Consider the following 19,145-nt stretch of genomic DNA (forward strand, 5'->3'; position numbering starts at 1 on the left):
AGAAAGAGAAATCAAGCATGATACTTAGAACATACATGTAAATATTAGCTGATATGTTACTATTCCCTGGGGAGGAAGGTAGTGAAGAGAAAGAAAAAAACCTGAGGAAAAAAGAACAAAAAAAACCTAACTTTTTTTTGCTCTTTAAACAAAATACCAATTGGTTTACAACCAAATGTTGTGACCTTGGATGAATTTTTTTTTAATGACATTTTTGTCTCATCAGAGAAACAAGGCTGTATCTATTGTTTTTTAATACCAGGTGATATTTGTGAATATTTCACACATACCTAATGATAATTTTCCATGTAACAATATTTGCTGAATTTTAACAATAATGCTATATTGCACAGTTTCAAAAACATTTGAAAACATGTGGAAATGTGTTCAGCAATATGTTCAATGGAGTCTTTGATTTCTTCTTTCAGTGGCACATACGATTATGCTGGGTTAACCACTGGACTTTATCATCTTAAAGGTTTTTCCAACCTAAACAATTATATGATTCTATGTTACAATTAACATTGTAGTTATAAAAACATCTACATTCCAGTTCCCTTAATTCTTTGTAAAGATGTTATAAGAAAAAAAACATAAAAAGCTCATATCTCAAAATAAAGGGCCCAAACATACTATTCTTGGCTGCACTCCATGGTGCTCTTAGTCACAATTCACTCTTGAACCACTGAAATAATTTATGAAGTCAAAATTATTCTATTGACTAAAATATGAGTTAAGAATAGGTCTTTTCATCAATGTGGGTAAGGATAATAGAAACCTGACAAAATCTGTTGTTAAAACATAACTCTCTGAAGGATCAATCAGTCATTGAAATTGCACTGGTAGTCACAAAGTTCTATGGATCTCCTCATTTAAGTTTAGGTAGTGATACTGAGCACCAAGTTGTGGAAAGCTCAGACAACTTTAAAAGCAGTTGAGAGTTGTAATACAGTGAATCTTGCATAACTTGTTATAAAACAGCAAGTTCTACAGAGATATTGTTCTTAATTTATTTGTTAACAAGAATTTCTGTTCTGGAAATATTTTTTCATAATATCTATATTCAACTTCAGACTCTTAAATTTTTTTTTCTATTATTTTTATTGTTATATATTACAGCATTTCATCTTGGAAAGTTCTTTAGATTTCATATGGGCCTATATACCAAGAATGATCCTTTTGAAATAATAGTGCTATAAATAATACCATCAAGGAGACCAGAACAGAACAGATGTAACATGAAACAGGAGCTCAATTCTGCTTTCTCTGTCTATTTCAGCATCCATGGCAGATGCCACAGTGAGTGGCATGTTCCCAGATGTGCAATATATTATGCAGTGCTTCTTGACAAGAAATTAAATAAAGCTTCATGGAAATATAGAAAAGATCCTGTCCTGAAATTCTTACACAGCCAGCTCTGGAATTGACTTCATTGAATGGGTAAAAGTAAAGGTATAGAACAATGTAACACCAAACCATACTAACTGTAGACCATATTTACATAATGCAAACATTAAAGGAGCTATTTTGCAAGATATCTAGCCCTATAAAACACTGCAAAAATTAGAAAAAATGCAACTTAGGTAGTTCCAAAGTTTCATCTGATGATAATTTAGTGTCCTTTGATACAGCAAACTGTGAAACTTTAGAACATACAGAATATGAACCTGCAAACTTGCAAATATTTAGAAGTGCTGCAGTATCCCCTTGTTGCAAAATGTTACTTTGTACTAGTTCTAGTGAAAGAGAATAATATTCCTCATTTGCGGTAGAAGTTAATACCTCTGTTTTCAGATAGGAATTTAAATCACTGAGAATGAGTACAACTTCTGCAAGGAAAGCTGCTTCTTATATGCAGCAGCTGCAGACTTCACAATTTTGAAATTTCTGAGCAAAAGTTTCTCGAAGTAAAGCATGAAATAGCGTATTTTAAGATAAAGTAGCACTAATATGGCTCATGTATTTTATTTCCCCTGAAGACACTATCTTCTTAGGTACTACTAAACACCTGGTGATGAAGCTGCACTGGGACTTGACATTAATATGTTGTGACATCATAAACAGACACCTGAAGTATTAAGAATGATCTGTACTTTATCTTAAAATTTTACATGACTGCCCGGTACAGCAGCTATGGTGATTCCCAGCTTGAGAGCTTCTTTTAGCACAGTCATTCATTTTTAGCTGTTGTTTAGCAAAAGCTGTGACCGCCACTTTCTTTACTCACACCCACCTTATTCCTGATATAGTTACAAAATTCTCCAAGTTGCACAACTCATATAGCAATAAATAATCTTTAGAATGATCAACACTACATACTTGCATATGTAGATAGCTTTCTACACTACTGTTATGTCACTTTGAGGAACTTATTTACACCCACTTGTGTAAAGAAACTATTTGTTTTCCTTTACGTATCCACTCTTTTATCTATTGGAAGCCTGCAAGGAGAAATTGTGACTAATTCACGGGGTGGATGCTACAAAGTAGTGAACAAACACACGAGTTGTTAAACTGTGTGACTAGTGTATAACAGAAGTCACTTAAAGAGAGGCAAGATTATGCCGCTCATACATATCAGGAAGCATTTTATTCAACTGCTAGTCATTTTGGGTCAATCTGAAGCCTATAGTCTCTAAGTAACACTTTACTCCACAGGCATTTGTTGATATAAATTGGGCTATCTGTAGAGTAAAATACTATTAATGAGAAATAAGGGAACTGTAAAGCCCATTGACTAGGTCTTACTAGTAAGCGAAGCAAAAAAAAATAAATTATTATACACTCCTGATAAGAGTGAGAAAACTTGAATCTTATTGAGGAAGAAATTATTTATTTACTTTTAAATATTTATAGAAACCACTGGATGTACTAAGTAATAATATAATATTTAGCATGTATATATATATATCCATATATATATATATGTACATATATATATATAAAGTTTTAATAACAGGTTCCTGTTAGAGAATTCTGTCATTAAACAGTTGCCGAGAAAATGAGAATGAAGAAATGCAGTTCCATTGTATGAATTACAAAATGTGAGATTATTATGGTTCAGTAATATATCTGTAAAAGCTAAAGGGAATATTTGTTAGAGAACTCCTATGCAATTGTTTACTTTCCCCTACTGAAGTAATGAAGACAACTGCTTATTTGTATTGACTACCAAAAAGAGATTATAAAGCAGCTATTTGGATTCTGTTTCTTTTTTTTTTCCATTGGCTACACTGGAATCTATTTGATTACTAACTGTGCAATCTACATATGCAGACACAGGTTTCCTGGAGTGATTAAGGATATAGTAGATCCAGAGAGAGAGCTGGCTGATCCTTTACTATTTCTCCTTAAGTGTGCAGTTTAAATTTTATATGAAGCAGAAGTACAGGACCAGGCATAAAATAGTGTCTACATTCTAAATGCAAATTTTATATCAAATTTACTCCAGAGATGTGGCGATGGAGAAAAAAAATGTATTTTAGTAATGGAAAACTATGGAGAAGATGATCAATTTTCCTATCCAGCTACTTTAAATCTGAGCCATTTCTAAATAGAAACCAAGAACACTGTTTCATACTGTGTATGTTTTGCCAATACTACTACAAACTATAGTATCAACGAGTATGTTTGAACACATTGTTCACTAGGTAAAACTGAATGCTTTCTAATCTACCAACTGAAACATCTAAACATCTAAAACACTCTGTGTAGATATTGAGGGAAAGCAAAACCAATATTAGATATACCAGTATGTGCTATGAGGAGTTACAGTTAACATTTTCCACAGTTCTTATAATGAAAACTCTTATAGAGACCACAACACACTTTTTAAGGGAAGAAATTCCTCTTTTAGCTTTATATAGATCTCAGGGGAAAAAAAAAATCATGGTTGATATTATACAGTGAACACCACAAAAAAAAGGAATCATATTTTCCATAGGGATTTTACACTACAATTGAAACTTTACTATTCAGTAGCATCAATACATTAATTAATTGCTTTATATAGACATTACATGGTTCTAGAAAATTATAATTTTCTGTCTTTTATTGACTATTACGCTTGTCAGTAGGGAAAAAATGTGGAGTTTTTTTTAGCATTCTGACAACTCCATTTTACAGTAAAAAAAAAGTTGGCATTACTTAAACAAGTGTCTTTGAAAGTTATTTGTTTTTTAAAGCATGAATAATAAATCAAATTATCTCTGGTTGTGCCCTAACCTAAACTCTTTTCTAAAGTGTCACTTTTTGTTAAAATCCATTTCAGATTTTAAGTATTGCCCCACTCACCTAATTGATAGCAACACAAATTCATGATGGGCGTAAAATGGAATTGTTTCTGTGACACAACTCGGTAATGAGTTGAGGATTAGTTTGCAGTGACCTTGTACAGGCAGGCTTTTTTTTTCTTTTTTTTCCCCCCATTTATAAATGTTCCATTTACAGGCCATCAGTTACTTGAATTTTGGTTCTTTAACCTGCCAATTACTGATGGTCATTTCTATTCAGTTCAAAGTATTATATACAGATGGCATCTACAACATTGGTGTCCACAGATCACAGGGTATGATAACTCCAAGGTATTATGAATCTTCTTTAGGTACATTGAGTGACTACAGTGCAACTTCTTTCCCACTAGCTGCTTACACAAAATGAGTCTGCGTCACTTCTGATACACTCAGCTCATTCCCCTATGACTCAGAACAGCATATTAGGAGAACCACGGGATAAAAGAGATATGACATTTCAAATATATTTAATAGCCATTATCCAGAGCCTGCTTTCAATCCAAACGTTAAAAATCACTTTGGAACATACCTGTAGTGTTTGAACATTAAGCTGCATTAATCATGAAGTAATACTTTAAATTAAATCAACTGGAGCCAAATTCTGCCCTCATCTTCAGTCTGCAAGTTCACTGCTCTGAAATAAATCTTCTGAACTTGGACTTTAAACTACCTGCTAAAAATTAAGTCATTCTTTAATTAGCACCCTATGTCCAATGGTCCAAATTCTGCCATTTCCCACATTCGCAAAAGTCAGTAGAGGACAGTATGGATATAACTGGCAGCAGAATGCAGCCAGCTATAATTTCTAAATGAACTTTAGTAAAAGACAGAGCATGCGAGTCTTTTGCTATAAAGCAATCATCAATATTGACTCAGGCTACTGGAAATCTGACTAGTTGTTTTTCTGGTTTATGACAGGATGTGAGTTTTGTTAACATTTGGGGGTAGGAGGGAATTACCACACACATCTTCTTTCTATTTGACTATGCAGAATTTTCAGCACTGAAGGTTGTTTTGGGGGAGAGGAGGAGGCAATGAGGCCCCTATGATATCATCAAAAATATATTTATGGATATATATTCTGAAGAAGGAAATTAAAAAAAATTAAACCATACATCTTGGAAATATAGCTTATATTTATACACAAGATTGGAGGGCTATGATACACTGTTGCAATAGATGTCCTCAGTGTGTAAAGTTTCTCCCATGTCCTGTTATTTACCTCAGATAATATGACCACTTCAGAAATGCCCTCCCTATTCTCCACCCCAAACCAAAGAGAAGTGAAACCTGTGGAAGTGCCACCTCTGTCTGACAATCTTCTGGGAAAATACACCAGCGTGCCCCAAACGTACTAAAAGTCTGTCCACACTCTCATGTGCACCTCTTTGGCACTGCCATAACTATGTATGTGTCAGTGGGTATTTGCTTTTGAATTGCATGGGAAACATCAGTGTGACAGTAGAGCCAGACCCACCAGATGTGGTCTGGTTCCACTTTCATTAAGTTCACCTCTCTTTAGTGACTTGTGTTGATCCCTTCAGTGGTGCATTACAGCAGATTTCACTGCAGACAAAAGGGAAAGTTAAACCAGTGTCTAAAGTGAGATCCAGGGTATTCTAAAAGCCTCCTACCTGAATTATGGACATCCGGCTCGGGGGAGCCTCGCTGGCGTTAGTCCCTTGCCCTGTGAAGCTGGTGTGGCAGCCCACATGTCCCTGGGGTACAGTCAGGTTGTTGGAGGCGGGCTTCAGGTACATCACCTCGGACCTGGGAGAGCTGAGGGGCAGGCGGGTCTGGTAGTCAAAGTACATGGGTGAGGTGGCCAGGGATGGGCTGCTCACCACGTTCATAACATTGAGGGGACCCCGGCTGTCCTCGCCCTCACTGGGCACCAGCATAATGTCATTCTTGCTGATCTTCTTCTTCTTGCCCTTGCCCCCTCCACTGCCACTGCCTCCTCCTCCCCCGCCACTGCCTCCCCCTCCTCCCAGCTGAGGGTGGCTATACTCGGCAATGCGACAATTATAGGTGCGGATCTCCTTGTTCTCTCGCTTGCACTTCACAGCAATAGTGATCATGGCAGCCAGCAAGATGATGGAGACAGTGCTCAGTGTCACGATAAGGGGCAGTGACAAGTCCCAGTGTGGTCGCCGGTGTTGCTCACCATTCACCTGCGGCTCACCGGCCTCGGGCAGGGGCCCTGCCAAGGCCCTGACTATGAGCTTGGCCACTGCAGAGAGGCTGGGCTTGCCATGGTCACTGACTTTTACCACCAGTTCAGCCACAGGGCTGAGCTCCTCCCAGTAGGGATGCAAGGTGCGTATCTCACCACTAGTGGGGTCCATCTCAAAGAAGTGCTCCTCATTGCCTTCCACGATCTCATATGTGAGGCGCCCACTCTCCCCAAAGTCACTGTCCAGGGCACGGACGGTCCCCACAGGGTAGCCCACCCCAGCATTGCGTGGTACCTGCAGCTCAGCAGTGTCATTGATGAGGGCAGGAAGGACAATGAGGGGCGCGTTATCGTTGACATCGAGCACAGTAACACGCACTGTGGCATTGCTTTCGCGGTGGGGTGAACCAGAGTCTTTGGCCAGCACACGGAACTCAAAGTGCTTTGTCTGCTCATAGTTGAAGCTCCTCAGGGCATAGATAGCACCATTTGTAGGGTTGACAGAGACATAGGTGTAGATAGAGACATCTCCCACATGCCCGGGCAAAATGGAGTAAGACACCGTCCCATTTTGGCCCAGGTCGGGGTCCTGGGCCAAGACTGAACCCAAGTACTCTCCAGGGATGTTGTTCTCAGGCACCTGTAAGACATAAAGGTTCTTGCTGAAGCGGGGTGGGTTGTCATTCTCATCAAGGATACGGACGGAAAATGACTTGGTGGAGTTAAGTGGGGGATTGCCCCCATCACGTGCCACAATGGTCACATTGTACTCGTCTTGTGCCTCACGGTCTAGAGGTCGATCAGTGACCACAGTGTAGAAGTTGTCATAGTTCTCCTCCAGGGTGAAAGGAACGGCACCGGGCCCGCCGCCACCGCCCAGCACCCGACACTGGAGCTGCCCGTTCTTTCCTGAGTCACGGTCAGTGACCCGCACCAGGGCAATGACGGTGCCTGGTGGGGCAGCCTCACTCAGTGCTCCCTGGCGAACAGAGACAAAGCCAATGGTGGGAGCATTGTCATTGCGGTCAATGAGGCGGACAGTGACCTTACAGTGAGCGGGGATGGGATTGGGCCCCAGGTCCCGAGCCTGGACATCAATCTCAATGAGGCCGCTCTCCTCATAGTCCAGGTTGCCCTTGACACGGATGAGGCCGCTCTGTGGGTCGATGCTAAACAGGTCACGGACGCGTTCAGGAGCGTAGCCACTGAAGGAGTAGAGCACCTCTCCATTGGTACCCTCGTCAGCATCAGTGGCATTGAGGTCGATGACAGCAGTGCCTAGGGGTGCATTCTCCGGCAGCTCTACCACGTAGGAGGCCGCCTCAAAGATGGGGCTGTTGTCATTGGAGTCAATGAGACGCACATTGATCTGCACCGTGCCTGAACGCGGTGGGTCACCACCATCCAGTGCTGTCAGTACCAGGGTGTGATGACTCTGCTCCTCACGGTCTAATGGTTTCTGGATGACCAGCTCTGGAAACTTTGTGCCATCACCACGGGACTTCACATCAAGGGAGAAGAGGCCATAGTCATCACGGGTGAGCAGGTAGGTGCGCAGACCATTGTCCCCAGCGTCTGGGTCATGGGCGCTGGTGAGGGGGAAGCGGGTGCCTGGTGCAGCATTTTCTGAGATGTCCATATCCACTTGGTCAGAGGGGAAGGATGGTGCATTGTCATTCAGGTCCTGAATCTCCACTTTGATCATGCAGATCTCCTGGTCATTGGCAAACACCTCGAGGGACAACTGGCACTTGGCGCTGCGCCTGCACAGCGCCTCACGGTCAATGCGTTGCTTGGTGTAGAGCAGCCCACTCTCCCCATCCACGTCCAGGAGGTGCGGGGCTGAGTTCTCCAGCACCCGGAAGGTGGACTTGGGGCCGCGACCGCCACCGGGAGCGCCACGCTCCGCAGGCAGCATTCCGCCTCCCCCCGTGCCTGCCGCCAGCCGCGCATCGCGTCCGATGTTCCCGATGACCGTGCCCGCTCCCTGTTCCTCTGGCACCGAGTAATTCAGGTTCTTTAGTGACAGGGCAGGAGCCCAGAAGAAGAAAAAGCAACAAATGGAAAGGTACATCCCCGAGCAAGGGGTGGAGGTGGCCGGGGCTGCAGCGACGACCAGGGTTGTCCCCGTGTTCTTTGCCTCCTGCACTGGGGTTGTTCTTCCTCCTCCGACGGCTCTTTTTTTTTTTTTTCCTTCCTTTTTCTTTTTTTTTTCCCTTCTCTCTCCCCACCCCTATATTTCAAGTTCCTGAACCTGTTGCTCTAAAACGTCTGCAGAGACACAGGATGGGAAGCAGCAAATAGACCATGTAGCTCAGAGGGAGGAAGCAATCGTGATGGGGGGGGGCTGAGGGGAGGGAGGGAACAGCTTCGCCAGCGTTACAGCAAGAGCTTGCCGTGCTTGCAGTCCCCTCGCAGTCACTTCGGCTGTTCAACTTCTGCAGTGGGAGGGTTTCAAAAATCAGAAAATTTGCAAAAGATCTTCTCCTCCAGGCAGGCGATGTGTTCCTGATCCTTGAATCCCAGCAGACGTACAAAGGATAATAAAAATAATAACAATAATAAAAAAAATCGGCGGCAGTAGTTTGGTTTTTTTTTTTAAATCAAAAATATTTTTCTTAAATATGTGTATTTATATATACATAGGAAAGGAGGGTGGTCACAGGTCTGTAGCAAGAGATAAAAAAGCTTATTTGCTACTCATCGCTTGTGATGCGATTGATGGAGTGGAGGGGTAGGAGAGAGACAGAAGGGAAAAAAAAAGTCTCAGCTTGTTGTTGAAGCCCTCTTCGTGTGCAGTGAGAGGTAGTGAAATGTCTGATTGCACCGCGGGGTTGTTGGTTTTCAGGGAGTGTTTTGCTGCATTTAGAGATCTAATCTTGCATTGCTTGCGGCGGAGGGCTGCATCTCGCTGCCATCGGTATTTCCCCCCTCTCTGTCTCGTACACCCTCACTGTTTCCTTCCCGAATCAAAGGGAGTGAGAACGAGGACTGCAGGGCAAGAGGGGAAAACAAAACACATGAAAAAAACCCCAACAACAATAAACAAACAAACAAAAAAAACAAACAAAAAACCCACCCCCCCCCCCACCAGCAAAAACTAGTGTCCGGATTTGTAGTTTCCTTTCTCTCCTTCTACTACCAGCCTCCCACTCGTCCTCTTGGGGCGAAAAAATTAAGAAACCCACCAGTTGACCTTCATCATTAACAGTAAATATGTATTTTGAGAGAAAGCTCAGGCCGTGCTCTATCAGCAGCACATTTGGTTTTCTTTAAGACAGGCCAGTAGCCGCCGCCACTACCACATCCTTTCTCTCTGTGTATCTATGCGTGTGTGCGTATGCGTGTCTGAGGAGCTGCACTTTCTCGATGCAGTTTAATGCCAGTTTGCTATTCTCTCCAGCCGAGAGGAAAGCAACAGGCAACCCGTGGCTGGACGCATAGATTAAAAAAAAAAAAAAAAAAGAGAGCAAGAGGGAGGAGGGGGGGCTGCGGGAGAGAGAAAGAAAAGCCGCCGCCACCACACACACACACACACACACACACTCTCACTCTTTCTTAGTCTCTCGCTAAAAGGAAAACAGTCTATGTATTCACAGGGCTGCGCTGTCAAGTGCCTCTCTTTTCTTTCTATTCAGCGTCTCCTTCCAATGACACTGCCGCCTAGTCCTCTTCATTTAGGGGAAGGGAGAAGAGGAAAAACAATCCTGGCGATGAATAAAGTGGGAGATCTTTTAATCGACTAATTAGCTTACATTAAAACCTATGCAGTTCCGCGATCTGTGTGATGCATTTTTTGCAGTCCTTTCAAAGCTTTAACAGTCTCTCTGGGCATCTTGGTACAGGGGAGAAGAGCGGCGGCAACGCCAGATGCGCTCCCCCTCTCCGACAAACACCTTTCCCAGCGATACAGTGTATAGGTAAATAGTGGGGAAGGGTAGCAAAATTTTATTTCAAGTTCTTTTAACAACCTGAAATAAATGAATGTCAAATCCAGAAATGCAGGTGTTTCAATCTGCTTGGATGAGTCAGATCCAGCGGAACAAATCACATTGACTATCGCCTCATGTTTCTCCCTTCACAGGCATTAGTTGCAGCTTCTTCCTAACGCTTCTCTGACTCACTCTATAGACAGGAAAAAAATTAATCAGATTTATATTTTGGAGAGGGGGGAGGGAAGAAAGGAGGAAAAAAAAAAAAAAGAAGGGGGGGGTGTTGGATCCAGCTACACTTTTACTATACCTCTTTCTCCGGGAGACTGAGGATCAGGAAAACAAGGCTGTTATCCACTCACTGGCACAGAGGCGCGTCTGATTCCTGCTTTGCTGAGTGTTTTTAACCACCTTTCCTCAGTGTTATGTGTGAAATAAATCAGAAATCTTTCAAATTAAAAGAAAAAAAAACCCAATAAAAATATAGGTTCCCAATACATTGCTCACAGATCTAGTTCCGAGTCTCAGTTCTGCACCGTTTTTTCTCCTTTATTTGAGTCCGGACCCAAAGTACACAGTTAATTCTGCAACGTGTGGTAGGGAGGCTTTCAAACGAAAAAGAAGAAAAAACAAATATTCTTCTCTGCCTCATTGATGGGTGGCCCCTTGCAAACAGACGGTCGCCAGTCTTAGCCAGGCAGCACGCGGAGCGAACGCCGATCCCAGATAAACCAGATCCATTTCACCAGCCGCCCGCAGGTAAGTGGAGAATTCAGAGAAAATTCAACAGTTGGAGCCGCGCTTTGCTTTGCCTCGCACGCTCGCTCGCTCGCGCTCGCTCTCGCTCTCTCTCTCTCTCTCTCCCCCCCCCCCCCCCCCCGCCCCTCTCCGCCTCGCCTCCCTCACTGCAGCACTCGCGGGGCCGCCGCGCCGCGCCGCGCTCGCCCAGCGCCGCTCTCCGACTGCCGCTATTCACCTCACGCCGCGGCTTAAACATTGATACGGATTCAGTGCCAGCCAATCGGCGGCGGCGGCGGCGCCCGGCCCCGGCCTCCACCGGCCAATGGCGGGCGGCGGGCGGGCGGCGGGCGGGCGGGGGGCGTGGCTGCGGCGGGCGCTGGGTGTCATTGATTAGATCGGCTCGGAGGGGGACGCGCAGCGCGCGAGCAGCCCGGCTGGGCGGGAGGGATGCGGGGTCTCGCTGCCGCGCCCCGCAGCGCCACCGGCCCCCCTCGGCCGCTCCCGGCTCCGCGTTAGTTATTTATTTATATCTACATCTCCCCCCCGCCCGCTTATTTATTTATTTTTTGAGACGTATTAACAAGTCTTGCTTGTTACGGGTGGGAAAGGAGGGGGGACGCGACAACCCCGAACTCGCCCAAAGCGCTGCGAGGGGGAGGACTTGGCTCCGCTGCGCGGTCCCCGAGCACCCCGGCGAGCCGCCGATCCGAGGAGGCATGTCGGGAGGGGTGTGTGTGGATGAGGACAACCCCCCGCCGTCACCTCCGCCCTGGCCCTGCGGAGCCGCCTCGAGAGGGTCTCCCCTCCCCGAGGGGCAGGTCCCGAGTGCGGGAGTATCCCCCGCCTGCCCGCGGGGCCGCGGCGCGGGATAGCCCCGGGTGAGGGGCCGGGGCCGCAGCAGCGTTCCCCACTCCTCTCCCCGCCCGAAGCGGCGCGGCAGGAGTCTCCCGGCCGGGGGCGGTGGTTGCGGGGAGAGGACCGAGGCTGGAAAGGTGCGTGCTCGGATTGCCGGAGCACCGGTCTCGACCCGTGCGTACCGACATGAAGCTGCCATTTGTGACCAGCGTGTAAGTAGCAAGAATCATTTAGGGGGAAAGGGGAAGAAAAAAGAGAAAAAAAAATTAAAAAGGGAAAATATACTCAGTAGCACTTATAAGACGCTCCTGAATTATTTTAGGAGCGTCTTTTAAAAGATTCAATTAAGGCAGCTTCTCCTTCGCCTTACTCAGTAGGATAACCTTCAACCCTGAGTTATTATGTCCATAAATATCATTTGACTTGGAGAAAGTCTGGCAAATTTATAAATTCAAATCAGTGTTCTTTCCAGACCCATCTTCCCGTCCTGAGGATCTCTTTGTAGCTGTGAAATGGATAGTTTGCTACACAGAACAAGTCTGCTGTTAACCGTTATAGAACTAATACTGTGTTAAAATGCAGTGTATAAATAAACTATATATTAGTGGCAGGGGAAAACCACTACTCTCAGACGTGCCAACTTTCTGTGTGAGAGCGACAGACAGATGAAATAAAGGATATGTTTACAAAATGGGCTTTGCTTTCTGCATGAGGGCTTCAGATTGGCTGATGAAAATTGGCGTATTTGGCTAAGTCACATATTTGGAGAAGTTCCCTATAAAAGCAGCACAATATTTAAAGTTTAACAAACAGCAGCATAAGCCCCTGAGCTATCAGGAGACCTCATTTGACTGTAACTCGAGTTCTCTGCTTTCCTCTCCTTATTTTATAGCCTTCTGCCAAACCTTCAAGACGTCTCAGGATGTCCAGCGATTTTTCCACGCCAGTTCTGCTAATTGGAGGGGGGGAAGGGTCATTGCAATTATGTAATGGCTCCCTCTAGCGTGCTAGAGATACTGCTGCATCTGGGGTATATACTTGGTGTGTGCATCCGATGGCATATACATATACATACATATATGTATACACAAACTGTGGGGTAGACACTCTGCCTAAGTGTGTACACGTATGGTAACTCTAGTTTCCTTTCAGAGCAGGAGAGCACCAGCAGGAATAAAAAAAAATGTTTTGTCTTAAGGTGGCATATTCAATGTAATATATTTCTGACAATATTTCTCATGGTTTACTTCGTTTAAAAAAAAAAACAAACTCATAACCCAGGATGAATTTGATTTTTTTTGTTTGAGGAGGCTAGTGTCTCCATCACTTTTTTTCTCCACCCTAGTGAATACTTTTTTTTTTTAATATATGACTCAGCATTACACAATAAATACTCTGACTCCACAATGAACTCAATACATTTGAGGGCACTCTGCAGTTTGTAAAACAAGTACTCAGGACTCTGAATTAAGAGAAAAACTATACAACCCCTTATACAAGTAACTGGAGACTTTGCTTGTAAAATCTGCCTTTTTTATCAAACATCTTGCAGCTTACAACATCCCCTTGACACCAACAACATGCATGGAATACTTAGAGGAAAAATAAAATCTGAAGCACTAGCAATGGATCTTCAAACCTATGACTGACTGCCAGGTGATGATGATAAATGAAACTCCTATGCTTTGCTCTACAAGTCACTGTGGTTTTTGCTGTTAACTTCAGCAGAACAGCATTTTAGTGCTCATTTTTACGTATGGCTGTTTATTAGCTATTTCTAATGATTTCTTGGAAATCATATCATCTTGGCATCTTTAAAAATTGTAGCTCTTAAACCCAGTAGAGACTTAGGTGCCTTACTGGAAAAAGCCACATAAAAAATGTGCCTGCATATGAATATATGCCTCTGTCAGGCTGATGGTTGTTACATCAGACAGTTTGTAACAACAAAATGGCATTTATTGATTTTAATCCACCTGTGCAAGTAATGAATATTTTATTTATACGATGATTTTACAATATATCTAAAATACTTTTTCTGTCAAATTTGTAGCACTACGTAGTTGGTAGCTTAGACTGGCATCATAATTTTATATACCTCCATCAGTCAAAAATGAAATGTATGAAGGTAATGCAAATGCATGCCAGTGCTGTGCCATGTCACTATATATTGAATATATAGTGTATATTTATTGCTGAAAAAGTGAAACAAAATAAAAACAAAATTAAAAGTGTTTATTAACAGCTTGGTGTGAAAGCTGGACTGTGGAGAGACTAATACATAGACAAAATGCAAATCTTTAATAACAGAAATACACAGAAGACTTACACTATCTGACAATCAAGAAAAATACATTAAATACTCTGTATAGAAGTTCAACAGTGAAGCAAAGTCCAATATAACAGCCCTAGCAATTAATTATATATGGAGCAGTTAAATTATGATTTGGAATATTCTTTTTAATACTCTAAATGTTTGTTTATTGGAAGCTATAGTTTGACCTCAACCAAAATAACAGAAAATAACAGGACACATCTCCAAATTAAATTTTTTTTTAAATGCTGTTTTATTGCAAACATAATAGAACAGTATTGAGTCTTTTTTGGGCAAGTGTTCATGGTAAAATCCAGTTCTTTATTATTCTATTCTCAGCAAGGACAGACAGGTAAACCTTTCTACATTCAAAAACACCCCCCAAAAATGGAAATAAATAGGAAACACCCTCAGTCAGAAGTGTTGAAATGAAAATCTTTAGTCTTAGTGTGGAGGGTGCTTAAGCATAGCACAGAAGTCTCAGAACAAATATCCCTAAACAACTAAAAGAAAAGAGGGAGACAAGGAACAGATCAATATAGTTAAATGTCAAGGTTCAGTATTTAGATTATTTGAGCCTAAAATGTATGATTGGGAAAACTCAAATCCAATCACCTTGAAAACAATAGAAAGAAGTAAAATTAGAAAGTCCAAGGAGCAAATATGAGGAACAAGGAATCCATATATATAAGAGAATGAATTATCTGCTAATAAATAAACATATGCTTTACCAGTATGAAGAAGCCTTACAAAACTGTTGGGCCTATTGGTTGACCAGCTATAAAAGAAAAAAAATGCAGAGAAATTATATTTCTATACTCTAGGTACTCATAATAAATGAAACAAACTCATTTCCTCAGGTCAACTTTTTCTTAGTAACAAAGCTGAGATGTGGGTGTGTACTGGGGTGTCAGTGGTGAGATTCTTAAAGAGCAAAAAGCATCTAACTAAATGGTAGTCATCAAGCATTCTTACAGAATCTGAAAACAAGGTAAATGAACTGTTAAAAATATGCAGTCATTAAGATCAGTTACTATGTCTGAGGATTAAAACATACAAAATCGTTTCTCTTTTAAAAAGACTAAAAAGGTTTTCAAGGAATTATTGTGTAGCAAGCTTTACTTTTAGTAGCAGTAGTATAAAATTTGTTAAAATGACAATTAAAAATAGAAATTATATGGCATCTAAAGAAATGTGAGAGAAGTACTGTCCAGAAGCTCAATGAAATCAATAGGAGCCTTTCCACTGATTTGATTCATGAATTTGGTTCCATAATAGCAAAGTAGTACAACTTACATAGGTTAAAAGGACATTTCTTCTCTTTATAATATTGTTTCAAAGTAGTAATAGAACAACAGGTGAAATTACTTTTGTCACTCTGTATGTGAGCAGTTTTATGTCAATTTAATTGTAAGTTCACACCAGCAAGACGTAGAAGAGACAGTTGCTGAAAAAGGGAATATAAAATAATAGTGCAGTAGGTAACGGCAAGAGAGGGTAAGTGTCTGCAAATGATGTTAAGTGTACTAATGGGAGGACAGGGGCCAAGAAGAGAGAGGAGTAGGAAAAGGACACCAAAGCAGGGCACAGGGCTGTTTAAAAGGCTTCAGGCAAAGAGAACTAGTAAGTGGGAACTAAGCCTGAGATTGTCACTAAAAGAGTTAATACCTACAGCTTCTGTCTAGCTGGGGATGTTTACAGTTGTACCTGTGTCATTTTGGAAATGCAAACAAACAAACACACACAATGATTCATAAGGATTACAGGAAGGGTGACTTTAGGGCCACAGGTAAGGTTTAGGACTTGTATTCTCATTCCTCTTTTCAGCCACATTATTTGATGACTTTATCATAAAATCTAGAAACATTTTTTGCTTTTTTTATTACAATGAAAACAGGACACACTGAGATCAAGCCCAGCATGATGCAAACAGACTAAGTAGAAGTCTTCTTAATGACTTTTTTTAAAAAAGCAATTTCTTTAAGAGCAATTGAAACATTGAAAACCAGTTTTCTACAGGTGTGTCTTTTAATTTTCCTCTGCCACTACTACCAGATTCCTCCTGTGTCTGATGGTTACCCTGCAGATATGAGTGGCTGGCTGAGAGGGACATGCTGCTGGGCCAGGCAGCAGCTGCCTGGAAAGGTAGAACAGCTACTTCTCCTTCTCTCAGGGTATCAGTTTATCGCCCATACACACCCACCCACTGAAATGAAATTTAAACTACAACCACCTTTGAAATGTTTATTCCACTCACAAATTTGATTGAAATTGTCCATTAGGTCACAGAGTTGCTGGGCAAAATAATGGAGAGACAGACACACTCAGATAATGGTCAAGGGGGCTGTTTTTTACCTGCATAGCCTCCTTTAAAAAACTAAAACATTAAAAACTAAACTATTTAAGCCATTTTATTATAACATGATGCCAGTTCCGGGGTTATGATTTGGCACAGTAATATGATCATATTATACGACTTGGCATGGTAACGTAATGCGCGCGCTGCTTGTACCAATGAGATATGCATACATTGTGTAAATATAGACACTAGATTTTTGTAACATAGAATAGGAAATATTTGCATTGTCAACTAAAGGATATTCTCTGAAGCATTTGGAAACTTTTCTGAAGCAAATATTGTATGGATTTTTCTTAAACCTGGCAATTTTTGTTTTCATGGTAAATTTCATTAAACGCTATAGAGATCAACAATATGTTTTGCTTCACTGAATAATGAAGTACTTTACTGATGAAAATCTGTTTTGTGAGTTATTTGGGACAAGTTTGTTAGAGATTAGAACACGTACACCCATCATTAATATAATGATTGGAATTTTTTTTTAGAAATTTATAAACATAATTAAATGTTATTAAATACTTGGTTTAGTAGATGGGATTTAGTTTGTCTGCAGTTATCGTAGGTTAATATCTCCTATGTCCTTTAAAGATTATGTGGCAGGATAGGACAGATGTTTGTTGTCTTGTTCCCCTTTGGTTTAGGCTGCGCTATGGAAAGGAGGAGATTATGCCTTCCCTGAGAATGCTCAAGTGAAGAAACTTATGGAAATGCAGGATAAAAAAAGGATAAGGAGGAAGGGGAAAGAAAATCAATCAAAACAAAATCAAGAGTGAGAACAAACTCCAATAAGTGCTAATAAAGGAAGGGAACAGAACTACTATTTGAGTCTTAGAGGGGAAGGAAAGAAAATGTTCTCTTGGGCTTGGGGAGGGTACTGTATATAATTTGGAAACCCTCAGAGCTGCTGGACAGGGACCATACATGGAAAAGCAGACCTGCTGTCTCACATCAGCAGGAGCCAGTGGATGTTCAGCTACACCTTTTCTATTCTCTCTCACTTTGGACACTTTATGAAGTCTTTTGGGGGTAAAATTTTATCTTCAGGGTTTAAAACTTCCCTGGAAGTGCTAACAGTGCTTGCTTTAAGGATAAAGTAGAAGCAGATCCAGCTCAAAGATCTGGCTAAGTGACTGACATTGTGCAGATAGAAGTACTGATAGAGTACTGATAAAGGACAGAATTGGAGAAACCAAAATCACAGAATTATTTGGGCTAGAAAGGACCCTAAAAGTCATCTGCTTCCAACCCTCTGCCATGGGCAGCGACACCTTCTACTAGACCAGCTTGCTCAAAAACCCGTCCAGCAATTTTCTTGTGAAGGAAGACCAGTGTCTTCAGAGCTGATGCTGCCACCTTCAAGTATTGGTAGAAAAAAAAAGGTTTCAGGAAAACTCTGAAATAATTTACATCTGAAGTACTACATAGTCCCGAGCCACAGAAATTTACCTCTGCCATCATTCTTACAATTTCTTCCCAGATGGGATGAAGATATTTTCTTGAAAGTTTTGATTTCAGAGTGCAGTTAGAAATCAAAGTTCAGTTTCTTGAAGAGAATAAGCCTGAATTATAAGTGCCAAGTAATCTGTGTGTATAAATTTGCAGGAGATAAAATTCATACTGTCAACAAAACCAATAATAACAACAACAACAGCAAAGGAATTAAGCCAGATTTCTGGTAGTTAGTTATTTCCATATTTTTCTCATTTTAGTTTTTCTAAGTTGCATTTTGCACCCACTGACAAAACTACAGACTCTCCCAAGGGTGTATGAAATTTCTTATACATTGCATACTAAAGATTCTACAAGCTAAATTTACCTGTTATGCAACCCTTTTGTTTCCAAAGTATTCCCTTATTTAGTTATGCAGTTAGTAGCTCTACTTTAAACATGACTGATTGCAACACTGTAAACAATTCTGTTGCTAAATCTCTCAGAGAAATAGAATCCCATTTACTCTCTCCTAGCTGCAATTTCAGAAGATTAGAAAGAAAAGAAAAGAAAACAAAACAAAAAAACTCAAGCACCAAACCCAAAACAGGTAATGAAACTGTCTCTGCTCCCCATCCCAAAAGTTTAGAGACACAACAAAGAATAAATGATGATAATAAAAATCTGTCAAGTGTTACATTTGTATGGTTGCCTTTTAAAAGGGAGCAATGTCTTTAGAGTTTCTGTAGGTGAAAACCTTTCTTTGATAGCTTACTCATCTATTTGAAACCAACCATCTAGTTTTGTTCCTGCTAACCCTTTTCATTTGTATACTCCTATGTGAGTTCTAACATAAATAAGACTTGTAAACAGCAGACTATAGATAAGCTTTCAAAATATTGTGTGGCATTTTGCCCGCATATCTGTCAAGTAAAAGGTTAGAATCTTCACTTTTTAAAGAAAAACGTAGCAATTAGCAGGAAGGCAAGGTTGTCTAGAGCATGAGGTTTTCGAAGTTTGACATGTCTGTCGGTGCAACACAAGCCAT

General features: G+C 41.5%; 1 protein-coding gene and 1 long non-coding RNA gene across 8 annotated transcripts in view; one reads left to right on the forward strand and one right to left on the reverse strand.

Annotated features, from left to right (window-relative positions):
- Positions 1 to 11,264, reverse strand: part of PCDH17 (protocadherin 17) — a 92,957-nt gene extending 81,693 nt beyond the window's left edge. For 6 of the 7 annotated variants that reach the window (XM_027674269.1, XM_027674271.1, XM_027674270.1 and 3 more), the window contains exons 1-3: positions 10,711 to 11,264; positions 10,440 to 10,593; positions 5,927 to 9,459 (exon numbers count right to left, since the gene is read on the reverse strand). In XM_027674269.1, the coding sequence (XP_027530070.1) occupies positions 5,927 to 8,542 (2,616 nt within the window). In that variant the 5' untranslated portion in view covers positions 8,543 to 9,459; positions 10,440 to 10,593; positions 10,711 to 11,264. The remainder of the gene's footprint in view (positions 1 to 5,926; positions 9,460 to 10,439; positions 10,594 to 10,710) is intronic. The other variant, XM_027674267.1, reaches the window with a different exon arrangement.
- A 694-nt stretch (positions 11,265 to 11,958) lies between these two features.
- Positions 11,959 to 19,145, forward strand: part of LOC113963347 — a 31,997-nt gene continuing 24,810 nt past the window's right edge. Inside the window, exon 1 of the long non-coding RNA XR_003532766.1 lies at positions 11,959 to 12,208. This is a non-coding gene — a long non-coding RNA (uncharacterized LOC113963347). The remainder of the gene's footprint in view (positions 12,209 to 19,145) is intronic.

This window comes from Neopelma chrysocephalum, unplaced genomic scaffold (genome assembly GCF_003984885.1).
Source record: "Neopelma chrysocephalum unplaced genomic scaffold, ASM398488v2 Primary Assembly neopelma1_25, whole genome shotgun sequence".
Taxonomy (NCBI): domain Eukaryota; kingdom Metazoa; phylum Chordata; class Aves; order Passeriformes; family Pipridae; genus Neopelma; species Neopelma chrysocephalum.